General features: G+C 37.6%; 1 protein-coding gene across 1 annotated transcript in view; it reads right to left on the reverse strand.

Annotated features, from left to right (window-relative positions):
• Nucleotides 1-11,354: 11,354 nt before the first annotated feature.
• Nucleotides 11,355-19,245, reverse strand: part of FNIP2 (folliculin interacting protein 2) — a 145,275-nt gene continuing 137,384 nt past the window's right edge. Inside the window, exons 17-18 of the mRNA XM_042782404.1 lie at nucleotides 14,312-14,427; nucleotides 11,355-11,433 (exon numbers count right to left, since the gene is read on the reverse strand). Of these exons, the coding sequence (XP_042638338.1) occupies nucleotides 11,355-11,433; nucleotides 14,312-14,427 (195 nt within the window). The remainder of the gene's footprint in view (nucleotides 11,434-14,311; nucleotides 14,428-19,245) is intronic.

The following is a 19,245-nucleotide window of genomic DNA, read 5'->3' on the forward strand; positions in this document are numbered from 1 at the left end:
AGGCCGTCCACTTCTCAAAGAATTGGCCAGGGAAAACCTTATGAATAGCAAAGAAACATTCATATGAGGCAGTTGAAAATACCATGGCTTATGTCAGGCATATCTTAGTCCTCAAAGTGACATCTGTGCCCTTCTAACACTCTAAAGAGGTCTTTTGCAGAAGATTTGCCCAATGCAATGTCATTTGATTTCTTGACTCATGCTTCCATATCTGTTGATTGGGGACCCAAGTAAAATGAAATCCTTGACAACGTCAATCTTTTCTCCATTTATCATGATGTTGCTTATTGGCTCAGTTGTAAGGATTTTTGTTTTTGTTATGTTGAGATTTAATCCATAATGAAGGCGGTAGTCTTTGATCTTCATCAGTTAAGTGCTTCAAGTTCTCTTCATTTTTAGCAGGCAAGGTTATGCCATCTAAATATCCAGGTTGTTAATGAGTCTTCCTCCAATCCTGATAACTTGTTCTTCATACAGTCTAGCTTTTTAGATTATGTACTCAGCATGCAAAATGAGTAAGTATGGTGAAAGGATATAACCCTTATGCACACCATTCCCAATTTTAAACCATGAAGGATCTCCTTGTTCTGCTCAAGGGACTGCTTTTTGGTCTATGTACAGGTTCTACATGAACACAATTAAGTGCTCTGGAATTCCCCTTCTCCACATTATTATCCATAATCTGTTATGATCCATATAGTCAAATGTCTTGCATATTCAGTATAACACAGGTAAACCTCTTTCTGGTATTGTCTGCTTTCAGCCAAGATCCATCTGAAATATCTCTCATTCCACACCTTCTACTGAATCTGGTTTGTATTTCTGGCAGTTCTCTGTCTATGTACTGCTGCAACCATTTTTGAATTATCTTCAGAAAAATTTTACTTGTATTATGGGAGCTCTGGTGGCATAGTGCCTAAGGCATTTTACTGCTAACTAGAAGGCTGGAGGTTCAAACCCACCAGCCATTCCCCGGAAGGAAGGCTGGGCAATCTACTTCCATAGTGATACTGCCTCGGAAACCCAAGGAAGGGTTGCTATGAGTTGGATCCGATTCGATGGCAGTGTGGGTTTTTTTTTTTTTTTTTTTTTTTATGATATTAATGGTTTTGTTCAATAATTTCTGCATTCTGTCGGGTCCCTGTTCTTTGGAATGGGCATAAATACAGGTCTCTTCTAGTCAGTTGGCTAGATAATTGTCTTGCAAGTTTCTTAGTATAGATGAGTGAGTGCTTCCAGCATTGCATCCATTTGTTGAAATACCTCAATTGGTATTCCCTCAATTACTGGATACTTCTTTTTGGCCATGCCTTTAGTGCAGCTTGGACTTCTTCCTTTAGTACCATTGGTTCTTGATCATATGCCACCTCATGAAATGGATGAACGTCAACTTATTTTTTTTGGGACAGTGACTCTGTATATTCCTTCCACCTTCTTTTTGATACTTCCTGTTGTTCAATATTTTGCCCACAGAATCCTTCAATATTGTAATTTGAGGCTTGAGTTTTTTCTTCAATTCTTTCAGCTTGAGAAACGTCACAGTGTTCTTTCCTTTGTTTTTCTTACTTCAGGTCTTTGCCCATTTCTGCATTATAGAATTCTGCATTAAAATACTTTACTTTGCTTTCTTGAGCCACCCTTGGAAATTTGCTCTTCAGCTCTTTTACTTCCTAATTTCTTTCATTTGCTTTAGATATTCTGAGTTCAAGAGCAAATTTCAGAGTCTCTTCTGACATCTATTTTGGTCTTTTCTCTCTTTCCTGTCTTTTTTAATGCCTTTTGCTTACTTTTGTCTGATGTCGTTGATGTCATCCCACAACTCATCTGCTCTTTGGTCGTTAGCATTCAATGCATATAATCTATTCTTGATCTTGTCTCTAAATTCTCTAAGTCTTTTTTATGAGCAAGGACGATGAGACTTTGTCTTTCTTACTTTGGGCATGTAATTAAGAGGCACCAATCACTGTTCTGTTGATGTAGGGTTGCTGTGAGTCAGAGCCAACTCCACATCACCCAACAACAACAACAATCTTGGAGAAGGACATCATGCTTAGTAGAAGGTCAGCACAAGAGAAGATCCTTAATAAGATAGATTGACAAAATGGCTGTAATAAGGGGCTCAAATATAGCAATACCTGTGAGAAAGGTGCAAGATCAGACAATGTTTCATTCTGTTGTACATTGGGTTGCTATCAGTTCAAATCAACTTGATAGAACCTAACTTCATTTGGGTATTCTCACTCACTGCCATCCAGTCAGATCCAACTCATAGTAACTCCTCCTTGGGTTTCCAAGGTGGTATCACTACAGAAGTAGATTGGCCAACCTTCCTTCCAAGGATTGGGTGGTGGATTTGAACAGCCAGCCTTCTGGTTAGCAGTCAAATACCTTAGGCACTACACCAAAAGCATAAACTTATGTGCAATATTATACATTTTCTCATAAATATAGATAGCAACCCCTCCTTGGGTTTCCAAGGTGGTATTGCCACAGAAGTAGATTGGCCAACCTTCCTTCAGAGCAGTGGCTGGTGGGTTTGAACTGCCAGCCTTCTGGTAAGTAGTCAAATGCCTTAGGCACTATGCCACCAGAGCTCCTACTTGTAAATAGAGATATTTTATAATCATTTCTTGAATTAGAATTTTCAATTAGAAATTTAAGTTTAGAACTTAATCACGATTTTTCTAAAAATGCAATTTCTACTATTTAACGGTATGTATTATTCTTGTGTACATTTATCCAAAATGCTCTTACCACTATTTTTGTAAATCAATTGGGCAAACTTTTAAAGTTTCTTTTATTATATGTCTCCAAATTTCTCTCATTTTTAAAATCACTTATTATTGCTCAAGTTCTCCTTTCCATCCAATTATTTTCCTTCATGATTTTTGATAATGGTTTTTCTCCACAGAAAATCCACCTAAATGTAAAATTTATGTACATTGGACAGGCACTTCTAGACATCATATTTCTACTTCATTTCTTCGTTTGCAAATAATCTCATTGACTTCCTTCCTTCTGATACATGGACATCATTCTCAGTGATTGGTAGACTCTCTTACTCGTCTATTCACATTGTGCAGTAGAGCAGAAATTCTCAAAGTTGATGTGCACACCTTCACGTGATCACCTGGTGATCACATTTATGTAGGTGTAGGACTGAGTTTTTATCAAGGTCATGTAGTTCTTGCTGGTTGGGGACCTACAGTAGTAACAAAGTGCTAGAGGATTTCATGCTGAGTTGGATTTTGAGCTACAAACCAACTCACTGCCATCAAGTTGATTCTGACTCATAGCAACCCTATATGACAGAGTAGAACTACCTCATAAGAGTTTCCAGGATTGTAAATCTTTGTGGAAGCCAACTGCCTCATCTTTCTCCTGTGGAGCAGCTGGTAGAATCGAACTTCTGATCTTTCGGTTTGCAACCCAATGCTTTAACCACTATGCCACCAGAGCTCTGTGAGCTATGAACAGAAGGGACTTAATGGAACGGGGCAGAAGGGGAGGTGGGAGGACAGATTTGCAGGGCAAAGGCAATGGTACTCTAGAACGTGTGAGAAAGCACACACAAAGTCAGAATGTCTGGAGAATAGAATGCAAAGGGGAGTATCTGGTGATGAGACTGGAGAAGAGGGATCAACTGGGTCACCAGAGTGCACTGTGCTAAGAAACTTGGATTCTACTTTCCAGACTTTTAAACAGAAGAGTGACAGGATGGAAATTGCTGCTTAGAAAGATTAGTACTATTTGATGTGAAAAGGAGTTATGGCATTAAGGCATTTTAGGGGGCATCAGTAACTCCGTTGAGGAATGAGGAGTGCTTGAACAAGGCAGAATGAAAGGCAAATGATGATGCATTTGAAGTTCAACAGCTCTCATAGAAGTGAGGAAAGACTTCAGTTACAATGGCAAGGGAGGAATAGAGACAGAACCTGCAGGTCGCAGTCAGAGTAGCTGGAGTAGAGCTAGAGGAGTAGCAAGGTAGCAGAGTAGAGAATAAACAGAAAGGAAAATAAAGCCAAAGTATCTCCTTAGAAAGCATCTCGTTGTAAAGGGAAGGAGAGGGGCATTTCATATAAAGATAGGAAGATAAAAGTCTAACATGGGTCATTGTTTTTTTTTTTTTACACTGTGTAAACAGAAAAATCCAGTAGAGAACTTGAAGATGAAAGGGATGATAATTGATGGCATCAGGTCCTCAAGAAAGCAGAGAAAGAGGCACAAGTATAGGAATTAACACAAAATGTACAGATTCATCATTATCAGAAGGGGGTTTTCCTTTGAGAACCATCTCAGAGGCTTGTTTCTAACATTTGTGCTTTGCTTGTTCTCCAGCTTGTCCTTGCAGCACATTTTCAGAGCTAATGTAACTTGTTTGATCCTTAGGATAACTCTGAAGTCTCGTACTGTAGTTCATTATGTTCAACCTGCGGCCTCAAAACCATACTTCCTTTTAACTTGTCATGAGAATAATCCGACCCTACCCAACTTCCCTTTTCAGCCATCCTATATTGTTGGACTGATCTCTTATTTAGTACTACATAACAACTTTGGATTTTCCTTATGATGTCCGCCAGAATAATATATAGTATTTTTCAAGTGAGCGCTTTCATCTTCCAGAGTCATAGAGGCAAAATGCATGTACTTCATCCCTCCCAGACATTCCATCCATGTTCTTAAAACCAGTTTAAGAGATACAAGTTGAAGGACCAGAGTGTTGCTTCCAGCTCCAAATCTACCTGTTAACCAGTTGCTGTTGAGTCAGTTCTGACTCATGTGACCCCTGTGTGTCAGATGAGAACTGTGCTCCACTGGCTTTTCAATGGCTGACTTTCCGGAAGCAGATCAGCAGGTGTTTCTTCCGAAGTGGCTTTGGGTGTACTCAAGCCTTCAACCTCTTGGTTAACAGGCAAGCACATTAACCAGGAACTCACAGAAAACTTATTACTCAAACTGATTTTATCCTTTATCATCTTTTAGATAGAGGGCTAGCTCTCCCCTGCCATAATAATGAAATCTGGCCTTTTAAATTCATGGCTGAAAAGTTTTGACCTTGGGCAAATCATTTTTATTTATGAAATATAAGAAAAATTGCACTTGCTTATTTTATGGGCCACTTTGAAGATATTGAGATGTACATAGATCATATTTAATACCTGCCAAAGAGAAAAAAATGAGGTCTAGTTCCAGTATAAGGAATGCCAACACTCAGAAGTTGGGTAAAGAAGGAAAAATAAACAAATGAGACAAAAAAGGAGTCACTGGAGATGGATGAGTCACTTCTATAAAATGCTGATGCCAAGAAAGATAAGGACAGAAAAATGTGCTTTGGATTTGGCAGCAAGTTGTGGGCTTGACAAGTGCATTTTCAGGGGAGTGATGGAGCAGAACCATTCATAAATCAGTAGCAATTTAGATAAGAGGTTTAGCAAAGAAATAACACAATTCCTTAATTTGCTCTTAATTCTTAGAGAAGGGCAAAAACTATTGGCAGAGATGATCTATAGTGAGATGCCACTGATGTGGAGTAAGCAATCATCTCAGCTGGATACCATAATTCTACCATAAAGTCAACTCTCAACTATTCTTTTCTACCACCACCACCACCACCACCACTACCATCATCTAGAAGTAACCTCTGCCTCCCAACAGGCATGAGCACAAATTTGGAATCAAGTAAAATCATCTCAACTCTCTCCCCAGACATGTACTGTGACCTAGGCATCATGGCTCCTTCAGCACCCATCTCATCTAGGTGTGAGGATTAAATGAGGTAACATAATATATGGTAGGACAGTCCAGGCACTAGGGAACCAAGAAGCAATGTGGTGTGTATTTGTGCATTATCAATGGCATGATTTTCATTTAAAACTGGTCCAGGGAATGTGAATGCCACTTAGAATTTTTAATCTAAAAAGAATTTTGAAATATCTAATTTTATTTTCCCCTACGGTCTTCAGGGGTCCGACTTGATGGCACATAACAACAACAGTCTTTAGGGGGAGCTCTTATGGCACAGTGCCTAAGGCATTAGACTGCTAATCAGAAGGGTGGTAGTTCAAACCCACACACCCACTCCTCCAAAGGAAAACTGGGCAATCTACATCCATGGTGATACCGCCTTGGAAACACAAGGAGGGTTTTCTATGAGTCAGGACCGACTCAACAGCAGTTGAGTTTGGCTTATTTTTTTCCCTATAGTCTTTAAGATAATTCCATATGGCATTATGTTGCTACAAAAGTTATACGTAATTGCATTTCGTCCTGAGACTATGTATCAAGGGATCTCATCCCTTTTCATAGCATATTTTGTAATGCTCCTTTTATATCCTAAAATAAAATTTATAGATAATATACTTACTTATACACATAATTTATAATAAATCATCTTAGATGTATTACAAAAATTTGTAAGAATATATTACAATATGCAAATGGTGGGGCACAAGCAGATTAAGAAATATAATGTGTCAACTTATAGAACCTCCATGAAGGGACAGCTACTATATTGGCCCCTCAAATACCAGGACTAATGTTAGCTGTTGGTAGCGTAATTTCCCAAAATTAAGTCAATTCTTGGTAAAGAACAAGTGAGCAATTCTTGCTACAATACTGAACCTTGTAAAAGTACAATAGTTTCTCTGTTTAAACAACAGTTGCATTCCTGGAGAATTCAGCATATATGAAAACCATGGAAGAAAAAAAAAAACCCTGCATTTTTATGTAAAGCATAATTCTTAGCTCAGATATTTAGAAACAGGTTTTTCACCCCCATGAATGTCCAGCAGGATACTGAAAGGTCACTCAGGACGTGAGACAGCTCTCCATTATGCGGGGCTAGCTCACACATTGCAAGACATCTCATCTCCATTCCCCACCCACCAAGTTCCAGCAGCTCTTGCCCTTCATTATGCTAAGCCACACTGTACCCACATTTCTCAATCGCCTCTGCTGAAAACCACACATATATAATCAACCTGTTTCATGTGAATTTTTGGAAATGAGACCTCTAAGTGTGACTGTGGTAGTTAAGTTTGTGTGTCAACTTGGCGGCTGCACCTGGTTGAGTGTCTGGGCAGCTGGATGGAGTATTCCCCATGATGAAACTGGTAATCAACTCCATAGTAGAATCTACTGTGAGCAGCTGAATAGCTGCCTTAGGAGTGGGATCTGCTTCCTGTATATATGGAGAAGCCCTGGGGAACAGTCTCTAGCTTATGGCATGCTTGGACCCTGCATATAGCCGTGTTGTTCAGCAGCCTATCATCTCTTTCAACCTTGGGACTTTCAATGGACTTGAATGAATGGCCTGCTGTGTAGTTTGTTAACATCGGGACTGTGCCTTTTTACTTGTCAACCTTGGGCTTGTCAACCTCAGAAGCCAGCAGCTGAGCGAAAAAAAACCTCTAGCTCCAGTGGGCTGGGAGCAGGAAGCAGAGCTGAAGCCCAAGGCTGAGGGGCTTTCACCCAGCCCTGAGAGCCTGGTACTTTGAACTCGGACTTAGAGCTGCCACACTGTAAAAGAATAAACTCCTGTTTGTTAAAGCCATCCCATTTGTGGTATATTCCTGTCAGAGCGGCAGTAGGTAACTAAAACAGTGTTTGAACGTTAACAAAACATATGCAGCACAGGCGAAATGTTCAAGATAAATTCAAAAGGTTTATTGCACCAAATGCCACAGAGAAATGGATCAAAATAATACATAAACAAGTTTTAAGAAAAATTTTGCACACCTTGACATTGGTATCTATTCAACTGATCTAAAATATAAAGTCCTATCAATTTGTCTTAATGGAGCTTCAATAACAACAAATCCCAGAATATTCTTTTTTATAAAAAATGCAATTTAAATTTAAGCATATTGCAATCTCGCTGCCAAGCAGATAGATGGTTCACCAAATTCTGACATTTAAAAAAAAAACATTCAAGGGGACTGTGTGATTTAGGCAAAAGTTATATTAAAATACCCCTTTCCACCCCAAGCAGAACAAAAAAGCAAATGGTTCACATTTGCCAAAATAAAGCTAAAGATTTTTTCAATTTAATGATGAAATTATGCATGAACAAAATACTCTCAAAAGTAAATATTAGTGAAAAACTGCAGACATTTAGAAGAATTTTGGGTTCACTTTATAGTCTTTATTTTTATGTACAATCAGCTCTAAGTGAATAATCTAAAAAGCTACAGACTAAATTTTTATAAAATCTCAGGACCTAATTATAAGAGCCCAAACAACAGTTTAGTATCATTTAGCAAGTGGGGATTTCCCTCCCTCCAAAAAGTTAATTCTGAAAAATATGGTAAGTGTACAAAGTTGTGATGTGTAAACGGCAGTTCCATGGGATGTGAAAGATTATAGTTATTTCATTAAAAAACAGCACACTTCAGAAAAATGGATTGAAGCCTGTACAAAAAGCTATTTAACACTGATAAAAATAAAATACTTTGGAATTATGCACAAGTATGGAAGCTACATTTTAAATTGTCATTGTCATGTTTAAACATACGCAATTACCTTTACATTCATATCACTTGTCAATTTATTAAAAATAAAACTGCAACATGCTAGAAAGAGGTCCATCACAGTAACATTTACACACTTCTGCTCTGTCATGCCTCACTAGCTTGCTTTAAAAAGCAAGATGCTACAAAAATTACACTCAACAGGTAAGACTCAAAAGTTGAAGAAACCCTAAAGGTGGAATCCTGTCAACTGAGGTAGTTTTATTATTATTATAATTTTTTTTTCTTGTGGTGGGCATGGGAGAGGGTGGGATCCCTTTCTTGCCTCTTTAGCTAAGTCAGAATGAAACCACTGTGTGGCATGTGTTGTGTGAGTGGGAGCATCTCAACACAATTCCACGAGTTTTTTTTTTCTTTTCTTTTCTTCCACTATGCTACCAGAGCTCCCTCACTTTTGGAAAGGGGTTGAATTTAAGACAAAATTTGAATGTTATTTAAAGGAGGATTATAAAAGAGCAGCAACATTCTAGGTCTGCTTTTGCAGGCAACAGATATGAGGATGAAGTACTGACTGGAATTCTGAGCATCATTGAGACAAGCCCCACATATGACCCACCTGTAGTTTTCCAACAGATATTTCTCCAAGAGAGAGTTTTAGAACATTAAACTAAGAAGCAAATTAAATGTGTATCAAGCTTTGAAGAGGACTGAGCTATATCTTTAATGTTTAGAGTTCAGAATCAGTCATTTAAAGCTCAATTTCCCCCATATGGGTCAAATTTCAACATGTTTAATTTATGATGAGGTTCATATTATAATTGTACTGACTTTATATTGAGTTATTTTCTATGGAACCCTGAAAGGTGATGTGTGAGAAAAAGTGCCCAAAATATGTAAACAAGGAAAGGCAACTCGAAATGAGGGGAATGATTTAAATTGGTACAGATTCAAAAGATGTACCATTAGCTGTTATGATTTTTTCACACGTAATGAGAAACCAGTGATGAGTGAGCTGAGCCACTGGTGAGGTTCATTCTCTTTTGCAAACAATGATGACACGGAATTAGAGAATTTAAAACACCGAACTCAAATGTTAAACTAATGGAAATATAAAAATATATTAAAACAATGTAAAACCTCACTTTTATGAAAGACAGACATAACATGAAAATTAAAGATCATAGAGCCTTTATGTACCCATTTACATTTTACATAATGAAGAGAGAGGGCATGCTAACAGTTCTGATCTATCCCTAAGAAATAATTCACCCATTTTCCCCGTTGGTACTGTTGGTATGCTCTTTCAAACAAGTAACTAACATGCATGTATCAAAGCATAAGAGACAAATGGATGTACATTGTACTTAGGATTTAACCATATAGCAATTCTGAAGTCACTCTAACTCCTAAGAGGGCGGTGAGTTCATGTTCTTAGGTACGAAGGACAAATGGAAAGGCCTGGAATTAATTCAGCAAAAAACACTGAAAGGAAACCAGAGAAAGCCTGGTTATAATTAACTGCCCTCAGATCTGCAAGGTGTTAAGTTTACTAGATTATAACTTTACTAGATTAATGCCTCTATTTTAATGCTTAATTTTATTTTTTAAAAGTCTTTTTGTTTTCATCTCAGCATACAGTCTTCATGGTCACTAAACTAAGTAACATTTCTTTCATATTAACAGAAAATTTAAGTTTTGTTTTTTAAGTGAATTATGCTAATGAATAAATAATTGTTCATTTTGGCAAGTTTTGTATGATGGGCCAGTTAACTTCTAGAAAGGTGGTTTTCTTTCTTTTTATAATGTAGAAGGCACAGATAATGTAAAAACTGAAATCATAAATGGATCATTTCTAAATGTTCAGACTAACTATTTCCATTAGTCATCCTCAATTGTGGCAGGTTCCATTTCCCACTAGGACAGTTGTGACTTTTAAAGTATAAAATAGTCATTTGCATGAACTATCATAGGAAGAAAGTGACTTCAGCTAGAAGAATGTACCAACAGAAACACTCTTATTGAAATAACTTTGGTACATGGCCTTTCTTAAACAGGCCACTGAAAGCTCTGAAGCCCAAGCACGAACATATGGTGTCAGATCATGCACTGTGCTGCTACAAACTACATCATAGTGGGATTAAGATGCTACTTTTGGGTTCACTATAAAAACCCTACACCACCAATCCATCCCTAACCTACCTGTGGCTGCATCTGCACCAACTGTAAACTCCAAGAAAAGATGCAAACAGTGGGTCCCAAAAGCACTCTGTCTTTCCAACAGGCAAACCTCTTTCGCGTTTATGTCACACAGTAACACCTACAGCCACCTGAGCTAAAGATGGTACGCTGTGGCTTTCTTCATTTCACCTTTTGTAAAAAGCAAATTCTGACTTGGAATCTTAAGTTCTTGTTCCAGCGGTCTGCCCAGAATAGCCAAATATGCTTTCTCCATCTTGGAGGGCTCACACGTAGACTTTGAAACATTTTCCTACTGGAATGACATGTGTATTGTTTATCTTACATTTACCAAAAATGTGAACACACCCATCTCACTTGTCTTTATTCTGCCCAAACAGCACAAAGCTGTAACAAATGCCTTGAGTTTACTGTAGTGCTTATGTTTCTTCCTACCAAAAAAAGGTCACTCTGTTGATTCATGGGTAACAAAAGGCCTAAGGTGTTCAGGAAAATCACAAATGCCATTATATCAAGTAAACCTAAAGTCTTCCAATGAAGCATTGCTTGAAAGCAAGAGAACAAAAACAAAACGGTGGAATGACATTTTCTGCTTGCTCTTCTTATGCTATTGATGTCACAAAGAGCTTCTTTCTTTCTCCTTCAGGTGAGAATTTGATTTTTTTTTCCAAGGAAGAGCTGTCCTGAGCTTTATAAGAGTATTTGAGCCACATAAGGGGAATGAGTACTGGCAATAGCAGTCAACAGAGGCAGGTCATTAGATTCAATCCTAAATATTGAAAAAAGAAAAGTCATTTTAAAACAGCATGTCTTTATTAGGGAAACATTATTTCTAGGTACCAAGGTTGTTAGATAATTGTTTCAATCTAATGAAAAAATATAATAGATGTAAAGACGATAAGCCTGTTTTTTTAAATAAAATTCCTCAGTGAATGCTGTCTGAGAGAATAAAATAAGACAAAACAAAACAACAATAATAAAAAAAGAACAAGAAAAAAAAAAGGCAAGACAAAAAACTAGAGCTTCTCGTTTAAAAATAAAGGACTGCTTTATATTTGGGTGCTTGCTCACTATATCTGTCTATCTATGTCTGTCTATCTATCTATCTATCTATCCATCTCAGTTGTTACTCCCTCTATTGGTCATCTGTGTAATTTTAACTAATAGAAATATAATTTCTAATAAATGAAATTTTAATTAAGAGAAATGCAGGCAGGTATGCCATGCATACAAGTGGTTATGTGCACACACGCAGACATGTACATCCATGAGGGCATGTGGATGCATATTGAGATGTGCACACATGTGGACATTTGCATGTTTTTTCTGGTGACGTAATGCCTAAGGCACCTGACTGCTAACCAGAAGGCTGGCAGTTCAAACCCAGCAGCCACTCCTTGGAAAGAAGGTTGGGCAATCTACTTCCATAGTAATACTGCCTTGGAAACCTAAGGAGGGTCACTATGAGTCGGATCTGACTCAACAGCAATGAGTTGTTTCCCCCCCGCCCCCATAGTCTGGGTCACACTAAGGAGTTCTGGTGCTGTAGTGCCTAAAGCATTTGACTACTGACCAGAAGGCTGGCAGTTCAAACCTACCAGCTACTCTGTGGAAGAAGATGGAGCAATCTACTTCTGTAAAGACTTACTGCCTTGGAAACCCAGTGGGGGTCACTGTGAGTTGGAACTGACTCAATGGCAGTGAGTCAGGTTTTTTTTTTGGTTTGGGCCATACTACTTTAAGTCTATCACTTCCTTATATCCCCTTTATAACCTCATTATGTCATACTTTAATGTTTTCTCCATTATTCATTATTCCTTCAGTCAACATGCCTGAATGCATGCCAATTTTGTACCTAGGTTCAAATGAGTCCTTGGAAAATTTTGGGGATCTGCTCAATAGTGTATACAATTTAGATCTTCCCAGGCATCTGAGTCACAATATTCTGAGAGCAACAGACACTAAAAGACGTTGAATTGAGAAATTATGCTTCAAATGGACATAGCATTGGCAGCCCCTCTTTAAGCAGAAGCTGATATAGTACAGCCATTGGCTAAATGCCACCAAACATAACGGAAAAGCCAGGATAGCCTCAATCTGTGGAGTATGTCCTAATTCTTTCCCTTGAATTCTGTATCTTTTAAAAAAAAAAAAAAGGTAGCTGGCATAGTGTTTTTATTCCTTTTTTCAATAATGCTACCTAGAGTTCTAATTTCAAAGTAGACAAGAAGTTCTCCAGTACCATTAGTGCTGCTTCCCTGACCATGTAGGAAGGGAATAAAGAGAGGATGAATGTCATTTTCACTAATAATGGGCTAAGAGGATCTAGAGATGATCATAAGGTAAATAAATCCTTATGATCTCTATAGTTGTGTTGATAGACACCTGTCAGGGCCAGAGACTAAATAAATGCCAAATAAACATAATATATACACAAAGGGAGACTTCATGAGGCAGGACTAGGGAAAAGTATGAGATTGGTAAAGATATACATACAAAACTAACAAAAAACACACACAGCATAAAGTCATGTTACATGTCAACCATAAAGGGAAATTCTTCAGAAGCAGAAGATATTTTTCAAATGAAGCATATAAAATAAAAGAAGGCAGGAAGTATGAAAAGTCAAGACAGTAAGTCATACCCTAGGAGTTAAAGATGGAAAGTGTGACAAGACTGTGGAGGAGAGATGGAGGCCTTAACACAGAACTTAAAGGAAGATAGTATATATACAATATTTTCTTTCCCAAAATTAGGGGGATCATCATCATCATCGATAAGAGGACAATTCCTCATATACAATGTCTTTTTGTTCTCTGTTGAAAAATTAAGTAGAGAATAAAACAAAAGTCAAAATTTCTTCTCCCAGAGAAGTTACAGCAAATGCCCTCTGGAAGATGGTACACATCACCAATCGCATAAAACACGTTTCTACTTCAGGTAGGTTTATGATGAAAGGAAGGGAAATGCAGCCACCCTACTGAGACCCAGGTCCCTGAAAGTCCTGGAGAAGGGCAGCTCTTGTGGCCTGGAGGAAGGTGCTACCAATTCCTCCCCTGGGGGGCAAACTGAAAACACAAGTGCTGCTTCCAGGTCTGACAGCCTGTGACTGTGGCATCTCACTGACATTGTTAAAGATGGGCAGAGTGGGATTCGATTTTTCACTTTCTAGCATGAGAAGGGAGTCCCTGAGTGGTACAAATGGTTAACACTTGGCTATGACCAAAAGGTTGGAGCTTTGAGTCCACCCAGAGGTGCCTTGGAGAAAGGCCTGGTGATTTACCTCTGAAAACCAGCCCATGCAAACCCTATGGAGCACAGGTCTGCTCTGACATACATGAGGTTGCCATGAGTTGGAGATGACCTGATGGCAACTGGTTTTTAGCATGAAAATAACTCAGGGAGAAAGGAACAACATACAATTGACCACCAGTTTACAGTTCTGTGACTTGTTTCCAGGTGTAACAAAGCAGTAACAGATACAAAGAACATGCTGTTCCTCAGAGAGCAGCAGAGGTAGACACTGAACCCTTCAGTGGGTTACTAGACCCTGTAGACTGCAGATGGTACTGGCTAAATGGGTCAGTGGGTAAGTGCTAGGGACAGCACCGTTCACAGAAAGGATGGCAGCATTTCACAGAACTTACCCCAGCACAACGCCTAATTCTTTCACATGGACTCGCGTGTGTCCCCGAAGATATTCAGACAGCATTTTACTTTTAAGGTACATCTCCTGTAGTCTATCTTCAAGATGCATGATGCACTGTGAGGCCAAGAACATTCACAATGAGGGCAAGAATTCACATCTCTGCCAATATTTTAAGAGCTACAATTCTCTTAACTCATTTCTAAGTACATAGCTATAAGCTCATCCTTTCAAACAAACTTACAAAATTCCAAGTCATCTCAAACCCTAATACTAGCAGGTATAAAAATAAGCTTTTGTAAAATAAAAAAGTTAATGTATTTTCTAACTAATATTAAGCTTTTCATATATCTTTCTAGCCTTTATTCAAAAATCATTTATTTATTATTAGTCAAGATTACGCTATAAGAGAAATTACTGCCTGCTTTTTAAAAACTTTATAACAATATTCAATTTTTATTGGGAATTCTTTATTGATATAATTTTATAGCTAACTAATTTTCGAGAATATGAACATACCACCATTTACTTAACCACAGAACAATCAGCATTTTTGTTATTAGAAATAATTTTGTAAAGAATATCTTGCATTGTTTTCACTTATATCTCAGATTATATTGTTGCAATGCATTCCCAGCAGTGGAATGCTTGGAACAAGGTTATTTTGGATTTTTGTTTATTTGTTTTCAAGGGTGCATTTTAACTAGGTCTTTAGTAACAATAAAGAAAAGGCAATTTATTTTCAGGACATCTCCTACCCTTGGAATTATGTCCAACTTCATTTTTCAGAGAACAGCAGCCATCTGTGTCTTTCACCAGAGGCAAATGCTTTTGCATTTGGCAGGCAGAAATAGTCAAGCATCTTCAGTAAGACACCTGATGGCTTTGGCAAAGATAATTCCATCATACACAATTTTCTTCTAGACCATTACGCCTGTTATTTTCAAGGTAAAAAGATTAACAGATGCATTTGAAAATGTTGATCTTGACCATCTGGGCAGATCGATGACATGGAAAAAGCATCCGTTAGAGATGTGATCTTTTCAGTTTTTCGTTGCTTAAAATCATAAATGTATTGTATTGGGTGAAAGAAATAAAACTAGTTAGTGACTAAGAGTTATAATCAAAGCAGGGAAGATTTCACCACTTTTTATGTAAATATCCCCCAAGTAAACCGAGTTAAGTTGTGAAAGGATTTCATGTTAAGTTTTAGCTCTTTATGTTATGAAATACAGTTTTTAATTTAATAACCAACCAAAACTAAACCCACTGCCATCAAGTTGAATCAGTTTTTCATAACCATGCTATAAAATATTTAAAAGAGCATTCATGTTACATTGAATCCTTTATTCCTTTATCTTTTAAAATAGTTCATTCACAATGTTTCCAGAGTCTCCCAAAAACTCTATGTTGCAATGTGGCAATATAAAGAATACATGTCTAGGTAGAATGTATACTTAATTTGCAAGCAAAGAATTTGGACAATTTTTTAAAAAGCCTTCTTTGATTATCAAGTGGATTTGTGTTTGGCCACCTACTCTCCTCAAGATGGGATTTTATTTCTTGGATTTTATTCCTGAGATGGATTTCTTCAATTTTCAACTTCTGAAATCTTAAAGTGGTTTTTATAGTTTAATTTTCATCAAAATTAGCTACATTTTCCTTTCCTACCAAAAAGAAAAACAAAACACATTGGTGTCAAGTCGATTCCAACATCTATTTCAGTCTTTTCATTCTTTTTCTTTTTAATACTTTTGCTTTCTTCATGTATGATGACTTTGATGTCATTCCACAACTCATCTGGTCTTCGATCATTAGCATTCAATGTGTCAAATCTATTCTTGAGATAGTCTAAATTCAGGTGAGATATATTCAAGGTTATACTTTGGCTCTCTTAGACTTGTTTTAGTTTTCCTCAGCTTCAACTTGCACTTGCATAGGAGCGACTGATGGTCTGTTCCACAGCTGGCCTCTGATATTGTTCTGTCTGCTAAAATTGAGCTTCTCCATCATGTCTTTCCACAGATGTAGTCGATTTGATTCCTGTGCATTCTATCTGGCGAGGCCCACGTGTACAGCTGCTGTTTATGTTGTCAAAAAAAGGTTATGTCCAATGAGTAAGTTATTGGTCTTACAAAATTCTATCAGGTGGTCTCCAGTGTTGTTACGATCACCAAGGTCATGTCTTCCAACTACTGATCTGTCTTCTTTGTTTTCAACTTCCACATTCCAACCACCAGTAAATATCAATGTACCTTGACTGCACGTTTGATCAATTTCAGAAAGCAGAAGTTGGTAAAAGTTTTCAATTCCTTCATTTTTGCATTAGTGATTGGTGTGTAAATCTTAATAATAGTCTTATTAACTGGTCTTACTTTTAGGCATATGGATACTAACCTATCACTGACAGTGATAGATCTTGAACTGTTATTTTTAACAATGATATGATACCATTCCTCTTCAATTTGTCATTCCCTGCACAGACTACATGATTTTTTGATTCAAATTCACAAATACCAGTCCTCTGTAGCTCACCAATGCCTAGGATATCTATCAATAAGCATCCATTTCATTTTTGACTATTTCTGATTTTCCTAGATTCATACTTCATACATTCTACATTATCACTATTAATGGATGTTTACAACTCTTTCTTCTCATTTTGAATCATGCCACATCAGCAAATGAAGGTCTTGAAACTATCCATGTCATTAAGATCAGCTCTACTTGGAGGAGGTAACTCTTCCCCAGTCGTATTCTGAGTGTCTTCCAACCCGAGGCACCCATCTTCTAGCACTCTATTATACAGTGTTCTGCAGCTATTCAGAAGTCTTCACTGGCCAATTTTTTTAGAAGTAGATCTCCAGGTCCTTCTTCCATGTCTGTCTTAGTCTGGAAGCTCCACTGAAATCTGACCACCATAGGTGACCCTGCTGGCATCAGAAACACCCATGGCATAGCTTCCAGCATTAGGGCAACAGAGAAGCTACTACTGAGCGACAAACTGACAGATGAGTGATGGTGTATGTAGAGGTTGGTAAGTTCCGATTCTGTGGGTCAGACATCAGGCTAGAGGCTTCTCCTGACTCACATGGTTGCTGGGTCTAACAAATCCAAAAATCAGCAGGTCAGATGGTGGGCCGCTGGCTCAAGTCATTCATACTATTAAATGGCTAAACCTATTTCTGTCCAAATTAAGAGAAAAGAATTAACTATCGTAATTGGACAACTGAGATGTTAAATAAGCTGTGTATATACAGAATACGTTTTTCTTTCATCTTCCTTCATTTTCCAGCCTTTGCATGCATACGAACCAACTGTAAATACCATGGTTTGTGTTCATATAAAAGTTTAATAAATACATAACACTAAAAGTCTAAGAAGCTTAATATATTTTCTTTCCTTTGCAGAAAAGAAGACTTCAGCCTGTAAATAAGGATAATCCAACCTGCTTCTAGAAAGAAGGACTACCTACATATGTAGGACAAAAGGAGGGTTGTAATAACCCATAAATGCTTGTCATATTACCCCATGACAGATGTCCTACAAGAGTATACTTTGGTTTAAAGCCCAAATAAAGATTTCAGTGAAAAGGTATTGTCAGTCTTTGCATAGCATTACAATTGTTTCAAGAAACTGTTACTAACAAGCATACTAACGATAGCTGTTTCCTGAATCCTTATAATGTCTAGGATGATTTCAAGTACTTTATGTGAATTATCTAATTGGATTTCATAGTCATTATAAAATAGGTTCTACTACTTCACTAGCTTCATAGACAGGATTTGAGGCTTTGAGAGGTCGCACAGTTAGTAAGGATCACAACTTGGAATTTGCTTCAGCCTATCAGACTCTAAAGCCTGGGCATTAGCCATTAAGATACATTGTCTTTTAAAGTATGTTATATTGGATTATTGTTTTGACAACTTAAAAATCAACATCTTAATCTTCATATTCAGAGATTCTCCTGTTTAGTAGGCACTATCTTTCTTTTATAAATAAGAAAGATGATGTTCAGAGATGCTCAGGATTGTCACCATCACACAACTAATCAATGGCAAAGTCTGGCCTGTAACCCAGTTATGTTCGGAGTCCTTCCTATTATGTAACACTGCCACTAATGAGCTAATGACCAGGCAGTATTCCAAAGTTCCTTTTAGTCCACACAAGTTCTGACATTTCTGAGGAATGTGGTGTGATTGTAGACTCAGTCATAATTACCCTGGAAAACTACCACTCTACATTAGCAATTAGTGTAGGCAATCGACATTAAGTTTACTATTTTGTTGGTAAATAGTTCTGTACCATTTATAGAGGCCAAAAGGGAGATAATGGATGCTCTTGTTTAGAGTTGTACTACAGAGAGCAACGGTGTGCAGAAGGAAGTGTGCAGAAGGAAACAGGAGAGAAAGTAGTTTCTTACATCTGCACACTAATCCCTGAAGTCAGATCATTAAGCTTTTTCTAGTTACACCCCCTTAAGCCTCTCTTATAATTCTGAAACCTTTCTCTGTCCCTTTCTAAATATAGAGCACTTTCTCTTTCATTCCTTTGTATGCATGCACACACACTGAGAAGAATTTGGTTTGTACAGTAATTCCAGTAACTAGGGGAGGGCTGCTGATAATTTTCCAGATGTTTATAGGCTTTTAGGTTGTTTGTGCTAAATACAACATTATGAAAGTAATTTAAAATCCCATTTGAAAAGGAACAAATGATACCACCTTCCTAGGACAGGGTCCTTCAAAATTTCAAATGTGTTCATACAAACAATGCTCTATTTCATCCTTAACAACTTTGTGAGGAAGGTCCTTAAGAAAAAGGAAATATAGTCCCTTCAGAAACTAGCCTTTGTGAATGAAAAATTTTTTACTTTCTCTTAAGCACAGTCCCTCCTCCCTTCACACCTTACTGACTTTGCTAAACACCTTATTC

This window comes from Orycteropus afer, unplaced genomic scaffold (assembly GCF_000298275.1).
Source record: "Orycteropus afer afer isolate SDZICR_OR568_19922 unplaced genomic scaffold, OryAfe1.0 scaffold00305, whole genome shotgun sequence".
Taxonomy (NCBI): domain Eukaryota; kingdom Metazoa; phylum Chordata; class Mammalia; order Tubulidentata; family Orycteropodidae; genus Orycteropus; species Orycteropus afer.